The 22,880-nt window shown below is 42.4% G+C and overlaps 1 protein-coding gene across 4 annotated transcripts; it reads right to left on the bottom strand.

Moving 5' to 3' along the window:
* Window positions 1-265: 265 nt before the first annotated feature.
* LOC112978085 lies at window positions 266-20,718 on the bottom strand. Of its 4 annotated transcripts, none has more exons than XM_026091203.1 (8): window positions 20,456-20,718; window positions 8,206-8,391; window positions 7,865-7,987; window positions 7,294-7,536; window positions 5,557-5,598; window positions 4,591-4,638; window positions 3,570-3,633; window positions 266-2,464 (listed from the first exon to the last, which is right to left on the bottom strand). In XM_026091203.1, exons 1-7 carry the CDS (start codon window positions 20,514-20,516, stop codon window positions 3,590-3,592), a joined length of 747 nt encoding a protein of 248 aa, XP_025946988.1. In that variant the 5' UTR covers window positions 20,517-20,718; the 3' UTR covers window positions 266-2,464; window positions 3,570-3,589. The 4 variants fall into 4 exon arrangements, with proteins under 4 accessions (XP_025946988.1, XP_025946991.1, XP_025946992.1 ...); XM_026091206.1 differs by lacking the exon at window positions 20,456-20,718 and adding an exon at window positions 19,721-19,774; XM_026091204.1 differs by lacking the exon at window positions 266-2,464 and adding an exon at window positions 2,477-2,528.
* Window positions 20,719-22,880: the final 2,162 nt, after the last annotated feature.

Genomic DNA, 22,880 nt, shown 5'->3' on the forward strand with positions numbered 1-22,880 from the left:
TCCTCTTGGCCAAATACTTTTAGTTTCCTCCAGCATTTTAAAGGTTAAGTGTGATTTTAAATGTGTGAGGTGAGCTTTAGCACAGGCCTTTAAAATAGACCTTCCTGCGACACATTCTTGAGTCTGTCATACCTTTCATTAAAATAAGAGGGTAATGGAAAAGAAATCTTGCATTCTCCAAAGTTTCGATCAATAACAAGAAGGACAAGCTGTCTTCCAAACATCCAGAATGRTTTATTATTATATTTTATTAGTCATTCCATACTGAGAAGATCAAAGTTTGCAAAATAAAGATACCAAACGCTACACCTCGTATAAAACCAGGGCGCATGGCCAAGGAGGCAACGCAGCAGTGATGGTGCCCCTTGGCCATGACCTCTCCCAAGATGGAGTTTTGCTCCCAGGCAAACTCCCAGGTCCCACTGATTTCAATGCTCTCTCTGTGCATCCTGTTGAAGGATCAGGCTTTAGAGCCAGTCCTTTCCCCAAAGGGCCAATGAGTCCTGCTGAGAGGTAAAGTACAGCTTAACTGAGAGTTACAGCTTCCTGCTTAAGTGTGTCTACAGCTCCTGGGCTGCCCATAACCTGGGTTCAGACTCTCTATGTAGACACTAATAGCTAGGAAAATTAAACCCCATAATAGCTCTCCAGTCCATATCCCACCACGGCTTGCAAGTCCCTTACCAGCAGTGTGTCTTCCTTAATAACGGGATTTCCAAGAAACAAAGGGAAAATGAGGAGAGAGCGCTCATGAGCCAACCTGGCTAGGGAAAGGAGGATAAAACATTGGAGCAGTGGGAGACATATGACTCTGCCCTGGTTATCTGGATCACTCTGGGTGAAAATGTGCATGCTAGAAGCAGATGAAGTATTCACCTTCTCTAGTGAAATGTCCCGAGCAGGACAAGCTGTGTCGGACTAACTGCAGTGCTTAATGGAGATACGTTAGCAATAAGTAACACATTGAACAGTCAAAGCAGAAGAGCTTAGTGCCGCTGCTTGCAGCTTTCAGAGCAGCTGACAGGTGTGAAATCCCATCTATTGCATAAATACAGGTTGTCATCCGTTCCCATACAAAATAACAGCATATAATAGACCATTACACGTCCATCTTTATAAAGAKTCATATTACAAATTAGTCCTATTCCAACAGGAATAAAAAAGCCATAGAAAGTATAAATATCAAGGCTATGGAGTAAGAATAACTCAACGGGAATACAAACCAGTAAAAATTAATGGTACACACACACACACTCTATCACGAAATAGAAAACTACACTAACATCTCATGCCTCCTGAATTATAAGAAAGGGTTTCATCCCATCTGGCTTTAGATATATGGAAGCATCTGTAGCTAATCTGGTTAATCTGAGCATCATTTATAGTCAAAGGAGAGGGAGAGAAATATGTACCCTTAGACCATGCATCATTGTGCCTATATATATATATATATATATATACACATATATACACATATATATGTGTGTGTGTGTGATACAAATAAATATATACATATATATATAGGGTGTGATGAACTGCTCTCTAAAGGGATTTATTCCTTCCCATTGTCTGCCTCAGATTAGACGTCTGCATTTTGTCAGATGACCCCATCCTACTATGCTGGACTTGGCTAGAGAGGCAGGTACCTACTCAAAGTTCATAATTCCCAATAATATATGTACTTATCAAATATTGTGTATGCTGAAGTCACGCTTAACTCTGTCCTTAAATGCCCTTGTGCTATGCTCTTTGGTGCTCTGCAGCTATGAAAGGACCTGTCAAATTGATCAGCTGCCACAATCTTCCTTGGGCTGGATGAATAATGTAGCAACTCTGCTGTGGAAGGGGATAGCTGGGAAGAAGGGGGTGAATACTGTTGTGTCTGTATATTGAACCATGAGGAAGTCTATAAAGATTTTCAGCTTGCATGCAGAGGGTAAATGGGCTTAACTTCATTTTCCAAGAGAAACGGTGTGAGGAGGAGAAAAGCGTGGCTGGGTTTGACCTGTACGGACAGAGGAGGGATGAGGGAAACCAGTGTCCATCTTCTCTTGCCATGGAGAAAGTGGCACGTGGACTAAGACTTGTGGCAACAGTGCCACTGTCTAAGGAGGGTGGGCTTGCGCATACTGGGGCAAGTGGTGCGTATATATGCCTGGTACCTTGGGAGGGGTTGCAGTTATATTAGCAATACATCCGCTAATAGGTAGGAGGCAGAGAAGTGTTTCTGGGAAGCTGGGGTCTTTCTCCGCCTGTCAATGACTGTGTGCACACACTGYGCCCGTACTCTGTAGGTGGAAAGTTATTCTTCACCCATTAGCATTAAGCTGTAATATTTTCTGCCTCCTTCACATATTCGATTTGAGTCTCTGGGCTTCTTCCTCATTTGCTGCTGCTGGTCCTGGAGTTGCTGGTGTAATCTGGTTTCTCTTGACGCTTGATTCACTGCTGATCCGCTCCTTACCTGTGGCAAGGCATTGATTTCACAAGCTTAGGTSTGAATGCAGCAAATCACTGAAAGGTCTTTACTACAGAAAAAAAAAGACAGGTTTCGTATGGGTTTTTCTACATTTACCGTGAGACATCTCACAACACTTTCTGCAGAAGACACCACTTAGGGTCTCGGTTACGTTAAGGCTAGAAGGGACCTCTGGGATCAGCTGTTTCATCACCCGTTCCACCTGAGGGTCAGTGAAATATAGATCATCCCTGACAACTTTTTGCCTGTTATATTCTCAGAAATTCCACAATGGCCCAGGCAATCTGCATCTTCATCACTAAAACATGTTTCAAAGTGGCATCTACACTTTGTATCACTTTACCCTATCGAGAACTGGCAAAAAGCCAGTTGTTGTGATTTCACAAATTCCTTGCCTCCTCCCTTTAGAGGAAAATCCCCATTCAGAGAAGCAGAGCTCATCAGTAATTAGCAAAGGAACATGAAGAGAAATGGATGAGGATTAGCCAAGAGAGAGGAGGAAGGAGAATCATGGAGTGTGAAATAGGGACATCTTGAATTAAGTATGTTGTGGAGTTTGTGAACAGGAACCGTCGTGGGGCATCTCGCTGTAGTAACAGAAATGGCGAAGAGTCCAGACTGAAATAAGTCTGAAGCAGAAAGCAGTCATGGCGTGACTGAGAAATCAGAGGGACGAAGGAAGAAGAACTGTGTGGTTGTGGTGGCAGATGCTCCACCAGACTTCCCACAGATTAACCAGAAAGAAAAAGACTGATTGTGTAATCTATCTGACACCAACATATTTGCATAATTAACCTTAACTTCCTCACTGGATTCATTTTCCACCTGTTATTTGAACTGTCACTCTCAGTTCCACAATGGCAGGGACAAAGCAGTTGTATGTGTGCTTTTCAGTTTCAAAAGCTCTGATTCCTCCTTTTCTTGTGCCAGGATTTAGTAGCTGAACCAAACAATCCAAAATCTAGGCATATTTATTTAATACCAACTAAGGCAGTAAGAAATCCAGGCAGTGCAGTACTGAAATGCCTGATCCAGTTGATAGCCTGGGATTTTTTTAGATTTAACATTTTCCTACTTCCTTCCTACTTACCGTATACTCTGTTTGGTGAGTCACACAAAGATGGCAGGAATGATCAGTAGAACAAAAAAGATCACTGTTAAAACACAAAATCAGCACAGTTAGCACCTGGCATTAGCTGTAATGCTCCCTAGGGATTACTGCAGTTACCTCAACTGGAAAAAACAGAGGTGAGAACAGGGGAAGGAGCTCACCTTGCCCCTACGCCAAGAGGCAATCGCTCTTCCATAATGCCCCATTGCTCTGCTCCTTGGGGCAAGCAGGACACAGCCAGATAAGAGGCTCTGGGCAATTAGAGAGCAACCACGGCCAAATGGTTGGGGGCTACTGACACTGTGGTCTCTGGCAGAGCTTGCAATACTCCTGCGCTTCCTTTATCTCGCTCCGTTATTCCCGCATATTATAATGTGTGCTACAAACGTCAGCAGGCTCCAGCTGGAATCAAGAGCCCTTGTACGAAGTCTTGAACATATGCAGAGCAAGAGACAATTTCTATTTTAGCAGCTAAAGGTTGAATCGAAGATGGGGAAGGGGGAGTAGAAAATCATTTCAGACTGATCTAAATGTATCAGTTTATCTGCGAGGAAATATTTTATTTGCTAATCCTCTTCAACTCCTTTGAAAATGTGAAAGAAACACATCATTTAAATTATTACATTTTTTTCCAGTTGAAATTGTTCACTGAACTCATACAAAGTTTCAGAGGCAGAACTTGAAAAGAACTCCAGATAAAAAAACCCTACATTTTTGATCTATTAATCAACCCTCTGAAAAAAGTCATCACAATCTACTCTTACATCCTTCATGTGCTTTTGAAAAAAGTCTTTATAAAAAGCTTAAATGTTTAAATAGTCTCTATTTACACTTTCTCTACTGATTTTTCACCCAATACGTGGGCATAGATGTGCCTTGCAGTATTTTATTAGCTTTCACAACAGAGTTGGATCTCCTCAGCAGCACAGCAAATTGGAAGGCAAAGGGACTGTTCTGAGGGATGGGGTGAAGCCTGAGTCTGATTAATAAAATGGCATACCTGTCACTAGTAGTATCATAGATGAGGAAAAGGATGGATGAACTGTACCTACAAAGAGAGAAAAATTCATGATTTTGTATTGATTTACTGCTCCTGGCAGAAGAGCCTGCTCATTTTAGAATCAAAGCAGGGATGAGGGTAGAGCCAGGCTGGGTCTGGGAGGTTTCTCTCTGCACAGCAGACTTGGTAACGGCTGGGTTTGTCTCTTGGCCATCAGTCGACGCTTCCAGCCTGGATATGAACGTATCTGCTGATCTGATAACAGTGGACATGAAGTGAACTACATCTTCCAGGGAATGGGATTGAGCTAGGATCTTTATTTGGTATGAGACTGGGAAGGATGACTTTCAAGTGACAAGCTAGGATTTGGAAACATGGCTTCAAACCTATCTTGTTTCCCAGAAGTACAACCTAAAACTTTCACAGGGCAAGAAATTCTTTGAATTTCTCCCTTATCCTGAAAAGGAAGCTCTGAGCATGAGCCACTATAAAATATTGGCAGGTCTTTGACAAAAGATCCTGTAGGAACAGTCTCTTGATAAATCCTTTTGTGCTGGATGCTCAGGGGAAAACTGAGAAACGGGAGAATCTGTTCCTTATCTAAATCGTTATCTTCATCCTCATTAAAGACCTCACATTGTAATGAAGGTGAAGGCAACACTTTGATGGAATAAATTCTTGGAGCACTAATTACAAAGAATGAGTTTGCTCAGGTTTGAGTTTGTTTTTGCAGGAGACTGGAATTATTATTCTTCAGAATTCAAAGGCAAAAATGGCCTATTTCATCATCTGGTCTCATCTGTTTTTCATAATCCTAATTTTAAAATTTCAATTATTTCTAATCTCTGACTATTTAATAGGTTGCAGCACTTTTATCCTGATATAGCATTAAGCGGAATTAGCAATGGCAAGAAATGACTCCTGAAGGAGGAAGAAAGACCAAACAACAAATTGTGATTGCCATACCTGAAACACTCTGAACCAGACACCACTGGGAAACAGACGGATCTACAAAGAAGGGGAGAAATTCTCAGGGTAATGCTGATTTAATGTGTCCTGCAAGAAAGGTGATTCATTTCTACAGTCAGAATGGCAACTAGAGGCAAAGATGGCCAAGCTGTACCTGCAGGCAAAGGGGCCTGCCCAAACTACCCCTGCTCCACCACAGCATTGCCTGGTATGAGTCACAAGGGCTGGCGTTCGTCTCACCTAGAACTGGCCTCCAAGATAGTCATCCGGGCTCTATTATAGTCACTGGGGAGAAACAGGCCGTTATAGGGTGCAGTTCAGCTCATCCTAAACCAGACCTCTAAAATAGGGCAGCTAACACAGCACCTTTCACAGCTATTTCTCTCTGTTGATTATCAAGGCAGCCTAGCTCAGATGCAGACATCTGTGCAGTAGATGTCTACAGTGCTGCAAGAGGAATTTCCCCTTAAAGGCCAAGTCCTGATGACACCAGTTTTTCCACTCTCATTTGGTCGGATCTAGTCATCTAAATACCTTGCATTGATCTGGGCTCTCAGGCTTGGCTTCCACATGTGTGAAATGGGGCACACAGCACTCCTCTACCTCGCAGGAGGTTGGGAGAGTAATGAAAGATGGAGAAGGGTAGAGGTGATGGACAGTTGGGTCCTACAACCTGCAATAGCTCTGCCTGAAACCCAGAGGACCTCGGTGCTGTCACAGACACTTGGGAAAGGGACTCTGTGCTCTCTCCACGCGGCTTTCAGTGATCTGTATTTAACTGGTGCAGTGTAGAGTTAGTGAAGATGCCATCAGAGAAAGCAGGTAATTTTGCTGAAAGAGTGGCCAAGAAGCTCTTTCTTTTTGTCACTAACACACCCAAGGGCATAAAAGCAAGAGAAAGAGGTTCTGCAGCCTCATCTGAGAGCGCTGCTGGCTCCCTGAGCAGCTAAACTCAAGCTGCCTGAGCACAAAGGTGCCTGCCCTTGATAGTCACACGGGAATGTAAGCACCTCCATCAGGGTGTAGGCTCGGATTCACACAACCACGCTTCCCCTCGTTCCCTGCACCTGAAGTTTCCTGTTAGGTGGCTCCTGCTTTCGGAGACTTCTTGGAAGCTCCAGGCACACGGCTGTAGGAGGGGGCATGTGAATCTGAACCAAAGTGCTTAAAAACACTGGTGAATCTGGGTCCTGTACACAATGGTGCAATGGGTGATGGGGTATTTTTGGTGTCTCTTTGTTCAAAACAGCATCCTGGACTATTAAATTAAGAACCAAGGCATGTCACTTACAGCTAGGTTTAGCTGTAGGCTAACTGGACTGTGAATTCTGCAACACTGAGCAATCATGAGGGATGCTTAGATACAACTTTCCAAGTACCTCACTGTGAAGTGAGAGTAGATGAAATATGCCAGGAGCAAGGAGGGAAGAGAAAGGCTTTTTCTACTATTTTCTTCCCAATATAAGACATAGTGGTCCATTTTCTGCTCCCAGATTCAAGCTTGCTTTTGCAATATTGGAGTTAGCATGAAAGGACACCCAAGACTGAGTAAGATGCAGGTATGTCCTTCCCAAAGAGATCATCTTTATCCATGTTCCAGCTCCGTGGTTGCTGATCTCTCCATCCTGTACTCCCGCCAGGCTGTTCCCTAGGATCGATGTGCTGAGTTGGAGGGGTCTGGCCCCTGCATGACCAGGCAGTGACACTGATGTGATGCCAAAGCTACCATCTTACCTGACTCGATAACCCGTGTTGGCTGCTCATCCTTATGGCTACTGTCATTGGTACACTGCATGTCAAGGGGGGTCCAGATGATTTTGCCGTTCACCTTCTTGCATGTGCGGGTGCCCGAGGTAGGAGGTTGCTTGTCATAACCGCTCTGACACTTGAAAAGTAGTACTTGCCCCACGCTATACTTTTCCTTCAGGACCCTCCTTAAAGAGGCATGTGGAATAGACTTGGGCATCCCACAAAAAGCTATGAAATCACAAGGCAGTGCACAGTTAGGCAGATAGATTTAACCCTCTGTTTTCATTTGTGAAAAACAAAGTTTGTATTGGTACAAGATATAGACAAGCAGTGAATACCAAACTTTCCTAATTCTTTGTGAGGATATGAAACAGTCATTTGCTTACACCAGATCACTTGTTCAACCAAAGAGATATTATAGCAATACTTTTCTTTCTTTATGACTACAAAAACAAAACCCGAAGGGTGTGACTTCCAAAATTGCTCAGAATCACTCTTACACTTCCATGGAAATCAGCAGGATAAGCATTACAATAATAAATGGGCTCTAGCTTACCTGTCCGGTCAAACTCTGGAACATTTTCTCGTTTCTCAGGTGCAGGGCTCTGTGTTTTGCTTTCCGGTTTTTGTGTAAATTCTAACTCCACCGTGGGAGCCGTCGACAACAAAATGTTCTTGTCTGTGAGAGAAGTTTTATTTGTTGAATTACAGCAGGACAAACAGCAAAACAAAGTCAGAGCATCCGAACTTTTACAGGATAGAACTGTTGTAAGTTTTATTATGCAGCGGTAAACACAAAAGATCATTTGTTGCGGCAATGTCCAGATGCATCTTATGATGACTGACTCATTGCAAAAACACTGCTACAAGTGCAGAAAAAGGACAACAATTACTTACCAATGCATTCAAACTTCCCGTAGACCCAATCAGCAATCCCCTCTTTATTCTGACACTTAATTCCCGGGTACTGCCCACTTCTTCTCCCATAGCCATCGTCACATTCATAATAGAGTTTGCTCCCCAACGGATATGTTTCAGCAGCAACGTCGGCAAATTCAATTCTTTGAAGAGATGGGCATTCTTCTGCAAACAAAAAGCCTATGAATCAGGACACCCTGGGCATCTACCGTATTCACTGAGGGCTTCCCACATCTCTCTGTCACATCAGTATCAGATCATACCCACAGCTCAGTTAAGTATCTGGGACCAAATTCTGCCCCCAACCACAAGGTTGCAATCATAGCAGTCTCATATATGGTGATGAAGTTAGAGAGGCAGCAGAAAGGGATTTGAAGCAATTCACTTAAGCTGCCTGAGGGAGTTTAAATTCAGGCCTGGAGGAAAATAGTCTAGGTGAAACGCAATTCAACCTGTCAGCCACAGCAAGCTCTGCTTTAAAGAGTTTATATCTGAGAACTAATGAGGCCATAACACTGAAGTTGGATAAGAAATGACTCCAGCTTGCAAGATTCCCTAAAAAGAGCTCCTCAAGTGCATAGCTCCTAGAGCTATCTATTGGGATAGCCTCAGACCCAAGGTAGACATGACAGTACTCCTGTAGAAGAAAGTCTTGGGGTATCTGAAAGGCACCTATGTGTAGTGGAAATGCATAGCCATGACGCAACAGCACCATGTGCTCTGAACACCTGGGTCTGTCTGCAACTCTGCTCGGTTGAGATGGAGGAAAATCTGGGGTCAGTCAAGCTAACATGCAGTACAAATCCAGCTTCTTCATCCTCCTCGTCCTCCTGATAGAGGGCTGCTCACACTCTCAGAGGGATCARTCTGAAGGCAGCAGAGCTTTGCTTCTCTGATTCTCTTTAAGCCAAGGAGATGTTCTGAGTGCCTGGTGAAACTATTGGTTATTTTAAGTCCACATTTTTTTTTAAAAATTTAGAGCAATTTCCCCACCCCCCACCCCCCCCGCAAAGCCTTCTTCACATAACAGTTAGCAGTTGCCATTGATTTTGTGAGTATAAGTTTGTGCACGAGGCAAAGAAAATATTGGGAAAAAGTCCTAGCCTTGGAAGTTTCAGCACTGAATGATATGGAGTCTGCATTTGTCTAAACTCTTTCAGTTAGGATGGGCTGATTCCACTCACTTGTGTTTCTTCTAGAGGAGAAAGGATGCTGGAGCCTGGAGATGCTGCAGCAGCTGGGAGTGGTGGTTGGAGGCACCAGGCGTAGCTACCTGCTTCTGCCCCAGCCATCTGGAGGAGGCTGTTGAACCCTCTCTTTCTGCACCCAGCAAGTTGGCAACGTGCAGCACTACCAACATTTTCTTAATGAAGCTATACAAGATCATATTGTAAAGATATTACCTGCATCAGAGTGTACAGCCCTCATTCTATGGAGTGAGACATAGTAAGCAAAACTAGGTCATTAAAAGTTGCAATCATCCATAAGCAAACATTGAAAAGATGAGTAGATTTGCAGTTCAGTCTGAGCACGCCAAAGAGCAGCTTACTGTGAAATAAGTTTGCAAACCTAAATATAACTTGTCCCAAAACAAGGACGTTAAGCGTTGTGTCATCAGCAAATCACATCTAAATATACTTCTTAATCAGTTAGAATGAATTAAGTTAGATCATTTCAGTGCACTTGAAAAGTCAGCAGAAGCTGAGCTGGAGATGCAGAAGTTGATGAAAGCACTATTTAATGATTATGTAAGGTCTAAAGGCTGAGAAATTCAAAGATAAAACATTCTGGTTGCATCAGGACTGGCATTCAGGAGCTTTGGGTGCATGATCCATGGCCCTTAATGCTTATGCAAAATAGTCACAGCTATTATGAGTAAAATTTCTTAGTCCTTGTGTCTTCACATTTTCTGTAACCATAATTAATGTAGCCTTGGCAACTATCAAGAATGACTGTGAATTCCTGATAGTTGTTCATCTTGTGGCATCTGCCCTTGACTCCCAAGCTGCCTTCTCCTTGAAACAAAGCCATGCCTTGCTGCCAGTAACGCAATCAGTGATTTCCAGACCCAGTGCTGCAATGCCCTTTTCTTTCAGAGCCACCCATCATTTTCTTGTTTTGATATTTTCTGCCCTTTTTCCTTTTTATTTTCTTTCCACTTAATAAAAGTCACAGAGTTCGAAGAGGGCACCAATGAAAAGTGTTGTGAGCTGCTTAACAGCTAAGCTGCTTAAGGACTATTTCAATCTCCTTGTATCTTTGTGTTATCAAAGAATTTGCCTCCTAAACTATATCAGACTGTGGCTTTGACAGAAGCTACTGTACCCGAAATAGTTAACCACATGGTTTACCACAGACTGTCAGGGTGATTAAAATTAAAGAGTTATCAGATTAGCAGCAGGCTGTGAGCACGTACTCTCACTTTCCCTGAAAGCTAAAAGCATGTTTCCCTCAAGACTTCAAAAGCCTCTTTGAAGCAGACTGCAGATCTGAATCTCAGCAAGAGACATTCAAACCTATAACTCTTTACTCTCTTCTTAAGAAAAACCCACAGCATTTAGTCTACTCATCATAAAGGGCAACTGTTATTTTAATCAATGATCAAATGAAGTTAGGGTTCTTCTGAACTTACACACATCAGATAAGGAGTGCAGAGAAATGATGTGCATGGGTTATTGTGAACAATACCTGACTTCCATGCCAGTCATGCTAGTATTCTGCCTTGATCCATGTTGCAGATGGATCTTGTGCAACACTCCTGGATCCAGCCTCTTCATTTCATCCACATCACTCAAAGTCTTGTCTTCTCACATCTAAACCACTGCAATATCTTCTTCTTTGGCCTTCAAAACCATATTCCTGGCTCCAGAAACCATTCAGAAAGATGAATTTCCTAGGCTTTATCATGACCATCATGTCCCTCTGTTTGCATCCCTCTTTTGGCTTCTGCTGCTTCACTGTTGCATCAAATGTTTTGTTCTCATTTTCAAGGACCTTCTCAACTTACTGACTCTCATATCCTTTCAAAACATTGGCTTCTCTTCGGATGCTAGCCTTCATCACCCACACATTTGGTATTGAAGTCATCAGCTTTTGGGCTTACTGGTGTGGTGACCCTCACACTGGGAGGGTGAATGCATGAATATGCGCATTTCAAGATATCCAGTGTCATTATTCCTCTTAACTGTCTTTAAGTATCTTATATATCTTCAAAGGTGCCTCTCTCTAAGTGGTATTTTACCCAACTTTCAAGAACTGGTAGGTGCCCAACATGCTGATCCATATTACTTCTTGTAAGACTTTCTTGTCTTATATTTGGATCCGATGCTTTCTGTGTTTGTCACTTCTTTATATTTGTATCATGCCGAACACAAACAAATCCTAACTATAAGCCAGGACTCAGGACATTGTGGCAATAGGTGTCATAATATCTTACGATAATGACTACACACTCAGTGAAAGCTATATGTGAATGGAAGCCATAGTTTGGCCATCAAACCCAGAAAAGCTCCCAGCTCGACATTTAGCAGTACCACGGACTCCAGCTAATTGTCATGTTCAAATTCTCATCAAGGAAGAATAAGAATCCCCCAAAGCTGCAGGGGCTGTAGGTAGTGGCGTACAACTGTGCAGGGATGTTTCATGGCACCAGACCTCCTGGGACAGTGCGGGACCACTGTGCAGAAGGGAAGCAGACTTAGTGAGGTCTGGGTCATATTGCCTACACAGAAAGGTCTCTGGAATGAATCTTCCCTAGAAATTCATTCTGGATGGCTTTGCTCTTAAAAGAATCAACATCCCGCAACGAGGTTGATAAAAGAGCTAGGGGATGGGAAGCAGCCAGGGACCGAGGTAATGGCAGTGTGGATTTACTCCTTGATTAGATTCTTGACTTTTGATATTTTTAAGGGAAGATGCATTTTACTTTTTCTTGCTTTTTGCAGACAGTTGAGAATTAGTCTGTCAATTAGCTTGAGCTGGTCCTATGTGAAAATACAGACCTTCTAAAAGGTCCTGGGAGTCACCTGCCTCATAGCCTCTGATGGCCCAATTCACTGCACGTCTCTGCAACAGCTCCAGGGTTGCACTCCTGCCAGTATCAGTTTAAAAGATTGATTTTGAATCACCTTCAAATGTCCTATGGAGATTTTGTTTGCCTCCTTGTTTTCCTTCCTCACATCTTTTAATTCTCCATCCCTATGACAAGGTGCTGTATTTCCCTATTTCCTTCTCTTTCGATCTTGATGTCCCCTGTCCTCCCTTTTCCTCATTCACAAGCTTCATCAGCCCCCACTTCCCATTCTCATCTCCTCCCCACCAAAAGTGCCCTTGGAATCCATCCCATTTCCCTTACAAGTACTACCATGTTGTGTTGAAATGGGCTAAGTGGAGAGGTTGGTGCAATTACATTCAAGCGGTTTAGCATTGCAAAACTGYTAAAATCTGTTGCTCTTCTAACAAAAACTCCTGGGATTCCTCCTTTTGATATTCTCATTYCTCCCCATATCAGTGGAGTTTGGTCCCTACAGCATTCCCAGAAATTTTGGAACTGTTTCTCAAATATTATCATATAGTGGATGGAGAAATTAGAAGGAAATTAGAAGGAGACTTGTAAACTCAGACAATCAACATCTGTGAAACATATAACATAAAAGTAGTTATTGCATCTTTTGTTGTGCTCTCAAAATTAAGTCTGACAGGCTTTCAGAGACCTGCAAGCCACTACTTTTCATCTGAGTCACCRGATAAGTGGGTTTACTGCTTAAGCATAGGTGTCTGATGCCATTTCAGATGTCTTAGGGCACCTGGGACATCCACATAAGCTGTCAGATACCGTGCAGGAGTTAGGGAAGGCTGGTGCCAGGCAGAATACCCTGGCATGCCTACATGTGGGCACGTGAATCATGCCCTGCCTTGTGTGAGTTCATTGCCAGGTACTACATAAAGTTTAATTGCCTTTGGTGACTGATGCATGGTAGAAAGTTAAATGGTGATTCAGTCATTTTCAGTTCTGTGAAATACTTGTGTTGTCTTTAACTTGATATTCAGTGTACCAGCTATTCTATTAGGGTGCTATCTAGGGGATTTTTATGTTTCTAAGAAAGGCCACCTCATCAGGCATTGTTCCCTCATCCTCTGCCAGAACAGGGAAATGAAACAGTGCGCACAATATGAAGGAAATTATGTTTATATTTTACCAAGCCTCTAGAATTGAAAYTCTAGTTTGTGCTGCATTCCCTTCTAATTCTTGTATAGCCACACCTGTTCATAGATTTGAAGGTCAGAAGCTTTAGATCACTTGCTACATGATTTCATGGGTAAAACAGACCACTGAACTTTACCCAGCTACTTTTGTACTGAGTTCACAGAATCACAGAATCACAGAATGGCTGAGGTTGGAAGGGACCTCTGGAGATCATCTAGTCCAACCCCCCTGCTCAAGCAGGGTCACCTAGAACACGTTGCACAGGATCGCGTCCAGGCAGGTTTTGAAAATCTCCAGAGAAGGAGACTCCACCACCTCTCTGGGCAAACTGTTCAATAATTTCTATTTAACCRAAGCATATCTGCCTATGGGTTATTTCATTTATTAATAATGCCTGGAAGTTTGGGGAATCACATAACAGGACAATAACAGTATATGTGCAACTTTATTCTCGAAATTATGATTATACAATATAAAAAGATTCTTACGCTCCTATAAGAAGGCTACTTTCTTCTAACTTGTATATACTGACCTAAAAAGTTGCTGTGTTGCAGCTGCCTTCCTTGTTTCCTTTTGCCAGATCGGTTGCAGTACATACATACAAGCAATTAATGCTTAGATAACAGAGAAGATCAGCTCTAGAGAGTGAGTTATGCCATTCTCAGAGAGGTGGCAAAGACAGCAGGAAAGCCCTGCTCTCTGGACATACCTGTCTCTCTGCAGTCATGGTAGACAAGACCTAGACAACATGGTGAGACTGAGTCTCTAACCAAATTTAGGGAAGATGAACCGCACTGAGTTACAGAAATGAAGGGCTTTTCAATCAAATGCAAAATAGCCACTAAAAATCCCACAATACTTATGACAAAGGTCTTTCAATGCCCTGAGCAATTCTGAAAACCAGAAAATTACTTGCTGCATATCTATTTTACCCAGCCAAATCCCCTTGAACTTATCACCACTTTCTGTTCCCCGCAAGCTGGGCACAAAGCTTTTGGCTGCCCTCAGCACCTAATGTCATTGCATAGGCTCAGAGGAAAGGAAACCGCTAGGTAAATCACCATCAATTCTTTCAGTCCTTGGGTTTCTTCCTGAGGTTTCCCATTCAAATATATCACTAAGACGATACGAAACTTTGGTCATAGTAGATGTACTGGCAGTATTAGGACTTTTGAAGATTGCCTGTATTTCTCTTTAGTGTCTGAGCTGGAAGACTAGTTTTAGATAAGGCATCACAACAAAAGCTTTTGTCCAGAAAGAGTGAATGGAGAAATTTCTAACAGGCATTTTTAGTATTAGGTAAAGATAGGCAATGAATCATGCCATGGTAACCCAAACTCAGAATTTCCTCTGTCTCGTGACTCTGTGTCACCAGCTTTGACCTTGTTCTGATGTAAAGTTAAAACTCTAAGGTGCAAAAATAGGACAATTTTTCCTAAATACAAAGCTAGTRTGAAAGGATTGGTAAGAAACTAGCTGTTCTGAAGATCTGGTTAGAAGCAGTGGAAGAAACAAGCAGTTCACACACCTGCTTAGTTCAGAAATGAAGATAACTGTTCCCCAGAGATATCAAGAAATCAAACCATCTCAAAATGAAGACATTTCCCCAGATGTACCTGAAAAGCTAATTGTACCCTGGGGGCTCATATGCTGTTGGAAACTATGTGCTCTCTAAATAGATCATGTATCTTGAAGACAAGACTGATATGGTGAAGAGAAGGAATCGATACCAGCAACTGGACGGAAATGGTAACAAACTTATTCTAACTTCAAAACTTTTTCCAAAAGGGTATGTTAATAAGCTACCTGTAGCTCTGCCTGCTTCCTTCCCATCCTCACCCTGCTTCCTAGACTTGTCTGATTAATGCCATTTATTGTCTATGTGGATTTGTAAGCCTGCAACAGATCTGAGCTGTGAAGCTGAGGTGCAGATCGGAAGTTTATGATAATTTGTCTGTGAGACTTTAGTTATATTGTAGACCAAGCAGAGATTATTTTACAAAGTCATCTTAGTAGTAATAGACTTGCAATTTAACTGATGGAAGTACAGTACAAACGAAATCACCAGGCACAAGAATTCATGCAAACAGCAATGGAGAAGAGGCCAACTCTAAGAGGCAGGACATGGGTTTTAATGTTCTTAGCAGTGGAGAAGAGGCATGTCCTATTCTAAAGACTAGTCTTAGCAGATCAGTGATCAGCAGATCAATGTCTGCTGAATTTGCTGATACTAGAAATTGCCTCTGTTGCAAAGACAGTATAAAATAAGCTGGAATATGAACTGGCAGGAGCTGTCTGCTAGCTCTTTGTAGGACCATAGAAAATTAGGGTTGGAAGAGATGCACCTCTCTTATCTCTTGGCTCAATCATGCTAACCAGCTGTTTGCAGTTGAACTTTGTTGTGGAATCTAATGTGAAAAGAAGTGAAATGTGTTATCCTTCTAAATGTTTCTAGAAAGAGCAAGGCTGGGGTTGGTTTAAGAGTGGACTAAGCTTTCCTGCTCTAAGGGATAATTCCCAAGCATAATTCTAGCCCTAGGAACCAGTCTTCTTTACTCCCCTTGTAAGGACTGGAGCTCGACAGACCTCTCCAGAGGACAGTGGACACCTAACTTACGTTCTCCAAAGCACTGCCTGTAGGTACTTCCCTCTTTAGTGTCTACAGTGGCAGCCTTGGGAGAATAGCCCTACATGTCAACATTGGGAATCAGTGCAGTTTAGCTAATGCACTGATTTAATTTTAAAGCTCATTTTGCTGTGAGTTCACAGCCAAGAAGCCCTAAGAGATTGCATCTTCTGCTGACCCAACTGTTTCTTGACTGAACATCTGTCTTCCCTCTTCCTAAATGCAACCATCCTCATACATCACCAGCTCACTCCTATTTTAAGGCATAGACTGAAGGAGTGCCAACCAGCTGAGATTCACCTGACCAAAAGCAGACATCTACAGGCAGACTAATTGTTTAAATTCCCTGTGTAATTACTAGGAAGGGACTTCTAAGACATGACCCATCTCATCCTACAGGGGCTATCTGCAAAATGGTAGATGATCTGTGCTCTAAAAACGCTGTTTTTCTCTCCACTGGCTCTGAAGGGCATCTGGCTTGACAGTGTAGACAGCTGAGGTTAGGAAAGAGGGATAGTGTTTCATGAGGGAGGGAAAGGGACGAAAACTAGCCCGAGCATAGTATAGAAAAGGTACAAAGTAGAGGATGGGGAACATTTGTTCTTCTTATTTTTTTGTTTTTGGGTGTTTATCACCTTCTTCGTTCTGTGGGAAAGCCACAGAGCTTGAACTCATTTAAGGCAACCACTGCACACAGTACGGCAGCAGAATACGGTGTCTGGCTTTGAAAATATCATATGTGAAGAGCCTTGTTTTGGTGTGTGACATTTGAGTCTTGAACAGGGTTGACTATATATTGCTTACATCTGTGATTTCAGTAACACTCGCCTCTTCAGTATTTCCATCTAAAGGGAAAGGCAGGCTATTAAGAAATAAAATTGGCTTTTTAAGCAGCAGCAGAGGCATTCAAATCTTCTTCTTTGGCTTGAGCTTTCTTGGCCTTGTCTTTTGTCGGGTAGGAAGGGCAGTAGAAAATATCCTCCCTGGAAAGAATTGAACCGGTTGACAACCATGTCTTCCAGCCTTGGATAGCAGTGAAAAAAGGCTTGGTGTGACTCTCTTGATTTCAAATGGTCTAAGTAAGCAAACAAAACAAAACAAAAAMCAGTACCTTGGGCTTTAGGATTTATCTCATTTGACTTATGGCCTTAGCACGAAGCTGGTCACTAAGCTCTTYGTCAGAGCTCTCAAGAGTGGGATGGAAATTGTTCCTAAGTGTTGACGATGTTTCTGCATGTAGCATGCCACCAAATAAAGAGGGAAGTATATTCYTTATCTGGAGGCTCATGTCTTAAAAGTGGAGAACATAAATAAAAGGCAGCAAAGATGACAGAGTGCTGCTAACATGGTGGGGCTGAGGAACAGGGAGTCGAGCAAAGAGAATCATGGAAGGACTTTGGAAGTGTGAGTTCTGGAGAAGCATTGGAAGGAGATGGAGAGAAAATCTGGTGAACCAGACTGCAGAATTATTCCAAGTTTCAGGATCAGGGTCAGAAGATGGAAGTAAGGGATAGAAAACATCCAAAAGCTGGGATTTGAAGACACAGTTAGGGCAAGAGGAGAGACAAAGGCTTCAGATGGACATCAGGGAAGAAAGCAGGGAGGCCAGAAGTGCAACATTATGAAAGCAGTAGTGAGCAAAGTCAAAGACAGGGGCTTTCCAGGAGTGGCTAAAGAGTGGATTTTTTTTTTTACCAAGATAAAAGGAAAGGACATAACAGACTTTAGCAAGAACCTGGGCAGCGATATGAAGAAGAGACTGGAAGACAGTCTTTGCAGTTGCCAGTGGTGCTAGGAGAAAACCAATAATGAAATTAGGAGAGAAAAACAGACAATGGAATATCCTCAGTGCCTGATGCCATTTCTTCATCTCAAGGTGGAAGCAGATACTGCAGGGTCTCTGTCCATAACTTCACCCTGCTTTTTCTCAGCAGGATCACAATTTTAACAATTTTTTGGTTGTTTCTGTTGGGCACTTTGCTGTTGAAGCCACTATAGCTGGAGGTTTTATAAAGGTATTTGCTCTCTGGTTGACCTTACAAGAAGCACATTGACAACTTGAATTTATTCTGCATTGCATTTCAAATCCATGGGAGCGAGCACTAATATGCAAGTATAATGGGAAAGAAATTCCTCTCATTTAAATGATCTTGTGGGATGTGGGATCTTGTGTGAATGAAATTCAAATGAATGAAATTCCTTCCTTTGTGAGTTTTAATGCTTTCCGGGTTTGAGTTGCAAATCTATTCAATGTATTCCTGTAAGATGAATAGCAAGATTGTGTTTGCCCCTCACCTAGCATAAGTGAATCCTAGTCCATGCCTGAAGCTTCTAAGCATTGCTACTGTGCAGAGAATAAATGAGATAATATGATGCCCCTTAGGAAAAAAWCAAAGTTTCTCTTGTGCTCTTTAGCACTAAGGTGCCGTTTAATTTTTACTAAAGGAATGATCACCCTGTGCCTTAGTTTCCCCAGATGCACAGCAGAAGACTTTGCCCTCACTCCAAAAACAAAGGTTTTTTATTTTCTTCCTCCTCTAGTGATATTTATTCTTCAGAGTGTGTTTTGCTCAGAAACCATCTTCCAGACAACCTCTATGGCAGGATCTATTTACAAAACTGAACCTGCAATACTGGGAAGAGCTAAAAAGGCTAAGGAAAAATAACATGAATAGCATTGTATGTACTGGGATTACAGAGTTATGTAGCTAACTTTTGACCAGAGTTTGAYCTAGCCTCTTTCCCTCCAACAAGGAGAGGACTCCTTCTTGTCTTTTCTGTGTCCCTTCTAAGGAATAAAACCAGTATGTTTTGCAGCAACAATACTTTAGACATCTCTAAAATAACAAATCCTAAATTGGTTGTGGTGGTATTTCTMTCTCAGTCTATTATTTGCAGAGAGAAATTAAATATAAGCATTTTAATATTAATAATTAGGTAATTTTAATTAATATCAAGTAATACTGAATTTAATATTTAATTAAGTTTGAAGTTTGATTTAATTAATATTAAGTAATATTAATGCTACTTTTAAATATTGGAARAGACATTCAAAATAAATACAGGAAGCTGAGCAAAGACGAACTTGGTGGTACAAAGAAGAATGCAATGGTATGCATTTATTTCTTCATCAGAGAATTAAATCACATCAAATAGCATAACATGCAACTGCTTAACACCTCTCAATTTTTCCAAAAAACAGAAAGATTTCTGATAAACGAGACTTKCCAGCAAGAATTCTCACAAAGTGTCCCAGGCACAGTAATACAGAGAGCGTGATGCAGGGGACCTGACTCATCCCACAACTGATCCTATTTACATATCGCTGGCTGAACCTCTCACAGCGATGCTCTYTCATGCAGCACTTAAAAACTTGCTGGGGGCACTGGGACTTCATTTGGCTGTGCAAATGCCGAGTGAATGAAAAGATGCAGCATTTATGGGCAAAATTCTTTAATGAGAATAAAATTATCTGCAGGGGTTAAATATTTGCCAAGGTGTTTCCTGGGTAATATTAGTACGGTGGCTTGGTTTTAAGCAATCCAATCTTTTCTGGAGACACACTGACCTTCGTAAAATTAGCACCCCTGCTAGAGACGATCAATCAGCAGTAACGGTATCAGTGTACCTGAGATCCTGCCTTAGGCTATATCTGCTCTTACCTCTGAATTCGGACATCACCAGCAGATACACAAGGAAGCAGCACATTTATGGAGCATAGAGGACATAAGATTTCCCCCTCCACGTGAAGCAAGATTTTTCCCCTCCACTTGCAAATACGCTTATATATCACCGAACCATGTCTTAACACACGCACTTGTAATAATAAGCAAGCCAAATATAAACAGCATTACAACTCATTGCAGTATAAACCTACGCTGAATGCTGAATGAAGCAGCTACTTCCTTTTACAGTTTATAGGTATATTGTTTGGGAGGTGTGTCTGAAAGAATATGTGGTATCTCTAGTACCTACAGCAAACATGGATGATACCTTTTAGCTAATAGCATTGCCATCAATCTTACCTACAGAGGTACTGACATTTCAGTGTCTATTTTTACATATCCTAAAGTTACATGCAAAATGGAAAAACAAATTCAAAGAGCTACCTAAGGCACACAAGGCTGCTTTGATCTGCCCACTGTTCCAGTGATGGGTTGGAGGATACATACATTACTCAGACAAAAAAATATCATGAACTGCTCTGGATTGTCTCCAGTTGATGGTTTGTGGGCACAAAACCCATTTCTCTCATTTCCTTAGAATAACAAATTCCTTAAGCTCTTAACATCTTTCCTTACCTGAAAGGAGTCAGGATGTTGTGAACCTCCTCCAGGAGCCACCACAAAAAAGCAAAATGTATTTTCCCTCCCCAAAAGTCAGAAATAGTCTTTTACCTGCTCTGCTCCCCTTGATGGATCCAAACATGAGCCACATCAAAAGGCACCTGAGCTCCATGGAACTTGTTCATATCTTTTCTCCGCAACGCTGAGGATGATGAAGTTTCTCAGAAGTGAAGGGCTCGTGCCGGGTGAGCCGACAAGGTGTCTATCGCATGGTTAGCCCTGTGGGAAGCATCACCCTGCATGCGTGGAAGGACCGTGCTCGTTGGTCAGCAAACCACCGCTGCGCCGGCTGGCTCTGCTAGCACGAATAAAGGCTGCTCTCCGTTCAGGTATTAGTAGCTTTTATCCAGGAAATCAAACTTAATGCTAAGTGTCACATACTGTGCAGTCATAAGTAGGAAGTGGTTTGACACATCAGTTGCCGACTCTAGAGCTGTTGCACTACAACCGTGGTCAGTAGAAGGGGGCAAGATTTGAACAGGTTTGTGCAGTCACTCACCTCCAAATCTGCGGCTGCACGGGAATTTCATGGTAACCTTAACTGTAGGGTAGTTGTCTGGTGAATGACAGTGGACCTCAGGCCCCATCGATGTGCCCCGCTTATGGAAAAAAAGCTCCCAGGAGGTATCACTGGGGCTTTTCAGAGATCTCTACCTACTGACGATTCGCTCGGACTTCTCGGAGATCTTTATCTGCTCATAAGAGACACGCTCCATTTGTTTTTTGATGTATGCTGTTTCTCTGGGTGACAAATGAACTTCTGAAAGCTTGCAAGTTTGAAGAAAAAAATATATTAGGTCGAGGCTGGCAGGTCTGGAAAGGGCCTCTCTTATTCCTAAATTGTCTGGGTTTGTCATGCTTCAGCAAAGCTGGGTCTTCCAAATGACAGTGGAAAAAGGAGGAAAGATCCCCCCTCTGCCAAGAAACTAGGCATGATCAAGAAAGTATTGCACTTTATGTAGTTTTTCTACAGTCATTTCTACATAAATTATTATCCTTTAATACCTAGAGAATTAGTTGGGATAGACTATAAAAGAACAGATTAAAACTATCTATCTATATCTGTGGTATTTTCTACTGATGTGCTTAGACAACCTATAAAATATACTACTTATTGCTGCAACATGATTATTACATGCCAGACACTTGCTTCCCCTATATAAACCCTTAATGAATGAAATCTTCATATCAAATATGACTAAGAAATATAAGTGATGTATTTGAAATGCGGCTACAGCTATATCCCTCAGTAGTAGCCACCAACACAGCAGATGCTGCTAGTGTCCACTGTTCCTTACTGTGAGACTGTCCTGTTTTCACACCCGTATGGTTGATGTTCCTGTGAACGGCAGCTGCCGTGAGGGAGCTCTTTCAAGTGAGACACAAAACAGACCTTTTTCAGGGGTGAATGAAGATGCCATATCCACGGGAGGTTGCACAAAGGTGCGTCTTCTCCCCTGGCATGTGAAAAGGTGCAAACAACACCTGAGGCAGTGCTAAGGAGAGCAGGGGACAGAGAGGTGATGCTACGGTCCTTGCTGTCTGTCCATGCTCCACGGACATTTACTACCACTGCATTAATACTGAGGATACTTTTACCACCACCACTTTTACCATTTTCCTTATTTAGTAGGACAATAGGAAACACAACAGAAACACAAAGGGACTTGGAGAGGTTCATTCTTGAGACATCTGTCTGACAGATGTAGGCCCCAGCTTTTCACCTGCAAAGTTTCCAAGAAGCCCAGAGATATGCAACTGCATATGCAGAGCCGCGGCTGCCTTTGCTGGGAAAACGTTTTTGCACAGAGAAGTCAGAAGCTGGTCTCTCATGATTTGTTCTTCCTCTATGAAATGTGTGGTGTGTTCATCGCATGTGCAGAGGTTTACACCACAGCTTCTACTTCTGTTTCTTGCTTGGACAAGCTGTTTAATTTTGTAGCTATTTGCACGGTGGAGACAGAGACGGGGGAATTTTCTGTAGTCCTTCAACTCCGTCTGCCCTCCCTAGCTATCTGAAGTCCTGCACGTCAATTAATGGTTGCAAACTCTAAGCAGAGGGCAGCAGTTTGGGCTGCAGACGCAGATTCGGAGCTAGCTGTATTCCCCCCATTGCTCCGCTGTGCCAGGGACAGCAGCCCGTTGGGTAGAGAGGTTGATTTTGTCAGGTGAGTGGGGACACGCTCCCCCTTTCATGCAGCCATTTGCTTTTAAGCAGGAAAACTCAGTGCATACGGATAGTAGCCACTAACATTTTATTAGAAACGGCGAGTGTTTACCCTAGCAAGAGCATGCAACGTTCTCTCGCTGGTTATGTCGGAAGGAATGGTGACCCCAGGTGGCTAATTGCTACAAGCACAGTTTGCATAAGAAAGACTCATAACTCTGGCATTCAGACTTTCTAAAGGTCGGAAAAGCGGTTACCGCCTGCGAGAGCAATTAGTTAGGTCAGCTTGTGAAGTAGGTCAGCTTGCTG

The sequence above is a fragment of the Apteryx rowi genome, unplaced genomic scaffold, assembly GCF_003343035.1.
Source record: "Apteryx rowi isolate R43461 unplaced genomic scaffold, aptRow1 scaffold_9, whole genome shotgun sequence".
Taxonomy (NCBI): domain Eukaryota; kingdom Metazoa; phylum Chordata; class Aves; order Apterygiformes; family Apterygidae; genus Apteryx; species Apteryx rowi.